A 7,036-nucleotide genomic window follows, 5' to 3' on the forward strand; every position below is an offset into this window, starting at 1 on the left:
TTCAACTTTTTCTTATTTCTTGAGGTAGGCCTGTATTGCTATAAATTTCCCTCTTAGGACTGCTTTCATTGTGTCCCATAAATTTTGAGTCATTGTGTTTTCATTTTCATTTTCTCTAGGTATCTTTCAATTTCTTCCTTGATCTCATTAATAACCCATTCATTGTTTAATAGCATGTTATTTAGCCTCCATGTATTTGTGGATTTTCCAGTTTTTTCTTGTAGTTGGATTCTATTTTCATACCATTATGATCAGAGATGATGGTTGATATGATTTCAATCTTCTTAAATTTCTGAGACTTGATTTGTGTCCTAACATGTGGTCTATCCTGGAAAATATTCCATGTGCACTTGAGAAGAATGTATATTTTGCTGCTTTGGGAACATTTGACTCTTTTGACATCCTTTGATGAAAACTTTTCTAAAGTCCATCTCACTACAATTCATGAGCCCCCCCCCCCTTAGAGCCATGGGGGCCACTGTTACTACAAGTTGAGCTTTATAACAAAACTTTAAGGCAAGAAAAATACAATTACAAAGACCAGAAAGAGTCCTCTAACAAGCAACAAATCCACAACCTCCTTCGAGATAAGCCTATAACTGCTTTTAGCCCTGTCACATGCTAGAGTTCAAGAAAGGAGTTTCCATACTTCTGGGGCCTCAGAATTACTTACAAATAAATCAAAAATAGAGAAATTTAAAGTCATTAAAATAAAATCCAAGATATATATGCATATATTTGAATATGTATAAAATATATACTCTGGAAGGATAAACAAGAAATTAATAACATCAAGAACATTCAGGGACGGGAACTGACATGTGGGAAGGAGAGACATTTCACTGAATACCATTTTGAACTTTTTTGAATTTTGAACCACTGAAATATATTACCTATGTGTAAGAAAGGGAAAAAAATGAAATCTAAGGAAACAGATGTTCTAATATTTCTAAATGAACACATACACACACACACACACACACACACACACACACATCCCTTAGTTTTGTGCTAGCTTTCAAACCCCAGTTGCAGGCTTTCTTCGAGACTCAGTTAAGGATAGAGGTGAAATGCATACAGGTTAAGAGGGCAAGGAGAGGAAACTGGGAAGACACCACTGTGACTTGATCCACAAGAGAATCAGTGGCAAAGCCAATATGATGAATATATGCTTTAAAATTTAGTATGTTGCTAGTCCTGAAATGGTCTGCCATTGTATTTGATGCACAGATTAAATGTCACCATGTGATTAATTCTGTTTAATTGTTTGTCAACCGAAATGGAGTTTAATCCAAACACAATTTTTAATTTCTCAAACAGAAATCAACAACTGAAGTCAGTAATTGGCAAACTACAGCCTGTGGGCTACATCCAGTCCTCCTCCTGTTTTTGTAAATAAAGTTTTATTGACTTATGGCCAGGCACAGATTGTCTGTGGCTGCTTTTGCACTTCCAGCAGCAGAGTTGAGCAGTGATGACAAAGGCCATGTGGCCTGTGACACCTGAAAGATTTATTATCTGGCCTTCTACAGAAAATTTGCTGACCCCTGATTTAAGTGATCATGATTTGATTTAAGGACAGGGTGACATCTGAAAAATGTATTAATAAAGAAGGAGACAGTGACCCATTAAATAGTAAGGCTCCCTCAAAGAATCAGGAGATCAACAAGTACACATTTAAAATAATTTCCTTGACAAAGTTTTTGATATAAATTATAATTAATTAAAATACACATTCAAATAATTTAACAAGAACTTTTTCTCCCTGATGTAATCACTTTATTATTAGAACAAGAGAACAGACCGCTTCTTAGGATTTAGCCCAAAAGAGGTCACGCCTGAAAGGGTGGGGAAGCACACGTAACCATCTCTCATCTGCTGGTGCTTGAAGCAAGGTCGAAGTTGCTGTCTGTCTTCCAGATGTCTACTTCCTCATTTCATAAGTGGCAGACTTGCTGTGGCCATGTAAAACAAGCTGGGAAGCAAGGGACGGCTCCTAATCTTTCTGCTCTTAGATTCCATGATTGTTCTAGTTCTTTCTGAGGAAGGGTTGTTATTGTTTTATCTGAGAAATGATGATTGGCTCAGTCATGATTGATTGCTATCAAGTTTGTATGCTATTGGCATATCAGGCACTTGCTGACTAGAAAAATTTTATGTAATGAATTCATGTTCTTCTGGTGCCAGATGTAAGACAGATATCCAGGTTGAGTTTCTACTCTTCTATACATTCAGAATCTCAAAATCTTCCTCCAGTTCAAACTCCTCTAGTTGTTCAGTAGAATCAATGAATTCTATCAGAATACAGAAATGAAAAAGAAGAAAAGCTTGACGCTTAGGTTGAAGTGGTCAATACCTTACTCAGTAGAGAAGACTATGCATTTTTAAATTGTTTTGCTAAAGAAAAGCTTGTGTGGAGGAGAGGTATAGATAGGGCCGCCACCAAGTATTAGAAGGTCTCTATAAAGAATCAAAATAACCAGACTTATTACATAGTCCCATTCATAGTGATGAAGATGAGGCTCTGTAAAACATTGGGGCACCTTTTGACTCACCCATGGCCTCTGATTTGTTATTCTGAACAAGACCAGGAAAAAAAATAATTTCTAGTTATTTGATTTTATGTGGAACTTTTGCACTGAGCTCATCTTTGGCTATTATCATGCTTTGAAATCTGTACCAGTTCATCAGATGATTAAAATAATCAGAAGCACTAATCCTCGATCAGTCCAGACAATTTCTTCTGTCTTGTAAAACAACTGCTACTTGTGGGTCTGCTGGCCACAGAGGCCCTGAACAACTGCTTACCTGCCCCAGTGGTTGTCACTTCTGGCTTAGCTGGAGGTACAAAGGGAGGCCAATGTGATGGATGTTTCTGAACTAATTCAAACATCCTTAAGTTTTCCTTTAGAATTTCCTGAGGAAACATAGAAACAGTTATAAATATTGCAGTCACTACATTTCTGTCTAATTGGAACTCTATAACCCCAAGCCCTAAGAGAGTGGCCTGGTTGTTGAAAGATGAAAGCAAAAGCCTAGCAAATACACTCATTCTCTACTTGACCCATCTGGAGATGCAGCCCTCTTCAATTCTAGAACTGTTGGCCAGGAGGGAAGGACACTGGAGGGAGAATCTGATGGAAGGCCAGTACTCACTGCCCATGCTCCATCGTGAGGTTCAAGTCATGTGCCAGTTGCACGAGCTCAACTCAATTTAGGGGTGAGATGTTCCTGAAGTGTTGGCGCCAAAGAAATGTTGGTTAATCAAATTAGATCTGCCCTAAGAGAAATATTAGTACAAATTGACATAGTTTCCATTTAGTCCAACACTTATGGTATATGTCCTAATTTAAATGGCATAGTCTCATCAGAAAAGTTTCCTTCTAACTTTAAATGTAATATAAATATAGTTTTGCTGCATTCTGAAATGTAAGTATTGCTTTTATAAAAGAATTCTCTATTATGTCTTAGCTAATTATTAACTGGGGTTTCAGATTCAGCTAGGGACACTAGTGTTAATTATGTGTTCACTTGTGAAGAAAAATCTTCCCTCCTCATGCTTACAAAAGGCTCTGGGTTCCCATCTCTCCATTCTCTTTGTTTTGCAGATAGGAGAACACCGTGTCTCCTGCCACCCCATCCAGGGCTCTTTAAACTACTCTCTAAGATCTCCCTTCATTCTTTCAGTAAGCATTTATCAATGTCCTCCACATATCTGGCATGTGTTAGAAGCTGAGGATGAGGGAGGAAGATATAAAGATTGGTGAGCCAACAAAACAATAAATATCCTTTTACATTAAATACCAAAAAGAATAACTTGCTTTAGTATTACACAGATTTCTGAAAACTGTGTTTCCTTAAAGTGGCAGCATGCTTATATTTTATATAAATAAGACAGTTAACAGAAAGGCAAGCCCCCTAAATCATAATGGACTACATTACACTGTAAATAGACCACTAAACAGAAAAGTAGTTTAGTTTCTTCAACCATCTCAGTGTTATGAACAGACTAAGGAAAAATTTAGGCTGAGCTATAAGAAAAGGCATTTTCAGATTAAAATGGTAGACTATTAGTTGAATATTTCGTATGACTCATAGGCTCAATGAGATGAAACATTAAGTAGCTAAAAATATCACTCACTTGACATACTAAACATATTTCTAATGGAAGTTTTTTCTTTGGTTCCCCCAAAGTTATGCACAATTCCCCACATCTTAGTTTCTTTCTCTTACGATAAAGTCATATCAGGCTAGGTTTGTGTTACTATGAAAAATAGTTTTGAAAAATAATCATATTGAACAACCTTCATTTTTAAGACCAAGAAAAACACACGTCTTTACCTTTTGAACAAGGCTACACCAGCTATCAAAGTCTTTTTCTTCTTTGCAGAAAAATCCCTTGGGGGGAAGTAAAAAAAAACACAACTTAGAACTGTTCAGGGGCACCAAGACAGGACCCTTGTACTGCAAAATGGAGTGATTGGCCCAGAGTTACAATGTAGGCTGTGGACCATTCTTCTCGGATGCTACTTCCCGACAATTAGGATAAAGATTGCCTGTGCTTATCTCTCTCCTAGACATTGCGTCACTTGAACACACACAATTGTTCATTCGTTGACCCCTACTCCCTTCCTTCCATTTTCCTGTCCAGTCTCTCCTTCTGTCTCTCTGCCTCTCTCTATTGTCTGTCCCTTTCCTCCTTGTCTCTCTCCTCTTATACTGTGAGATATAGTAACTTGGTGACTAATCTCCAAAGCATGGGGTTAGTACCATTACATTTAGTGCACACATAGAAATATCTATAAAGAATAGTCAATGAAATCAGTAAACAACAGCCAAACAGTACTTTTAGCTAGAGGCAATACTTAATCAGATGGCTCTGACATTAAGGGAATTATCCCTTAGAATAAGGAGAACCATCAGCTTCCTTCCTCATCCTCAGAGCCTTCCTATAGTAGTGAAAGAATGGTCCAAGACAAGAGGACTCTGTCAGTTCTTTGGACACAGGTGCTCTGACAATCAGATTAAACTGGAAAAAAATGATGCAGACAGGTCTCAGAACCACTGGCTACTTCACAGGCAGCTGCTCCTTCAATGTGACTACAAGTCATAGTCCTGGTGGGCGGGGGGGAGGGGACTACAACTTTCTGGATTGTGTGCCCAGAAAATTGGGCACTGTCTACCCAGGGTGTATTACCCCCTTCTCCCTCCTATCTATGTCCTACCTTATACCCTTTATCTGTGTGGCAATATTAAAGGGCAAGAGGGAAACTGCAGAAGGATGGTAACTCTAATTATAACTAACATTCATAGAATGCTTACAATGTGCTAGGCACTATGCTAAGTACTTTACCTACCGCATACCTCACACGATCCTAGAAGGAAGAAACTTCTGTTTTGTTTATTTTAGGGATGAGAAGACCAAGGCTTAGAAAGGTTAAAGGACTCCCCTTAAGTCCATAGCTAGTAAGTGGCAGGGTCTGGATTCCACCTTGAGCAGTTTGGCTTTGGAGTCCGTTCCTTTCCTACTACTCTAAGCTACCTCTCATGGGGATGTAAGTGAATATATTCTTGCCACCTTACCTAGCATCCTGGATAACCCTCAGGGAACCAATCTTTAATAGGATGGCAGCCTATCTCTTGACCCACCCAACCTTCAGATACCCACCAATGCTACAGAAGGATCCAAGTTCAGAATGTTCATTCGCTGTGGGGGTTGCAGACAATGGAAAGTCTGGTCATCAACAGTTCCATTCTCTTCAGTGTCGACAAAAGTCTGGGTTGTGTGAGGGTCCAGGAAAATGAGCTCATCACCTGTTAGAATGAGGCATACTTAACCTTCAAAGAACCACTGGCCCTTGCCCCACTCCTGTCCTTGGGAGGAGGCACTCTGGTTTTCCTAACCTTTCCTTTGGTGACAATGAGAATGAAATGACAGAAAGCCTGAATTAGGATGAGCATGCCTGAAGGAAGCCACCCGCTCCCAAATCCAATCATTCAATGAGAAGACTTGCCCTAGTATTCACATCTCCTCAAAGTATAAGTCCCAAAATGGAAAGTGACAGGTTTGGGAAAAGGTGGGAATGAGAGATCACAGATGACATGGCAGGCTCTGTGAGCAGCAGTAGCAACGAGGTGGTAGGCAGAATCACCAGGCTGTGAGTCCAAGTGCCATTAGAAAGCTTCCTGCCTCTTTCAACATTGAAAAGCACGTCATTCTAGACCATTGGTTCTCAGACCCATGGTCCAAGAGCACATCTGGTAAGGAGAAAGGCCTTGGCCTCCACGAGAAATGGGAATGTTAACTCCACTATGGATGACATACCAGGGAGCTGACTTCTGGTCTTGATTAGCCAGCAAGTTAGTCATTGTTAACTAGTTAGGAATCCCTGTCAGAAAGCACTGCCTTGGTCACATTAACAGTACAGATATACCTCACTGGGAAAACTAACTTTGAGATGATCGCTCTTTATAAATCAGAGAAAAATCATGCTTCATTAAATTGAAAAAGCCTAGCGCAATAAATGACCTGGGAGGGATTAAGGAAAAATCTCTCCTTTTATCTAATATTCAAAGGGCTAAAAGTCCCTCTAATGCTCATCAGTGGCATGCTAAGAAGGCAAAAGTACCCTAATCTCACTGTCCAGGCCTGAGGACCACCTGGGTCTCTGTATTCTAGACTGGGTTAGCAACCAAAGAAAGAACTGCCTGCAGCAGAATGACAAGGTAGGGAGGAATTCCCTAAAGACCCTCCTTGGAATAGCATCCAGGATTATGTTAAGCACATTTAAGAACTTCTGTTCCCAAAGACCGTGTTCCTGATGTCTGATGAAAACTTAACTTGTCTCTATCACAGACCTAGGACAAACCACTTAAATCGCTCTGTCTTAATTTTCTTGTTTTTAAACTGTAGTCATATAAACTGGAACAGGTCATTGGGCCTGTTCCAATTACCTCACGGGGTATTATAAGAATGAGCAGATTTCACCTTTGTCAAATGACTTAAAACACAATACAAATACAAGAAAGTCACTCT

General features: G+C 39.4%; 1 protein-coding gene across 1 annotated transcript in view; it reads right to left on the minus strand.

The window, feature by feature from the left end:
- Window positions 1-481: 481 nt before the first annotated feature.
- Window positions 482-7,036, minus strand: part of ATG4A (autophagy related 4A cysteine peptidase) — a 58,539-nt gene continuing 51,984 nt past the window's right edge. Inside the window, exons 11-14 of the mRNA XM_015591658.2 lie at window positions 5,669-5,814; window positions 4,342-4,398; window positions 2,809-2,917; window positions 482-2,294 (exon numbers count right to left, since the gene is read on the minus strand). Of these exons, the coding sequence (XP_015447144.1) occupies window positions 2,224-2,294; window positions 2,809-2,917; window positions 4,342-4,398; window positions 5,669-5,814 (383 nt within the window). The 3' untranslated portion in view covers window positions 482-2,223. The remainder of the gene's footprint in view (window positions 2,295-2,808; window positions 2,918-4,341; window positions 4,399-5,668; window positions 5,815-7,036) is intronic.

The sequence above is a fragment of the Pteropus alecto genome, unplaced genomic scaffold (genome assembly GCF_000325575.1).
Source record: "Pteropus alecto unplaced genomic scaffold, ASM32557v1 scaffold246, whole genome shotgun sequence".
Taxonomy (NCBI): domain Eukaryota; kingdom Metazoa; phylum Chordata; class Mammalia; order Chiroptera; family Pteropodidae; genus Pteropus; species Pteropus alecto.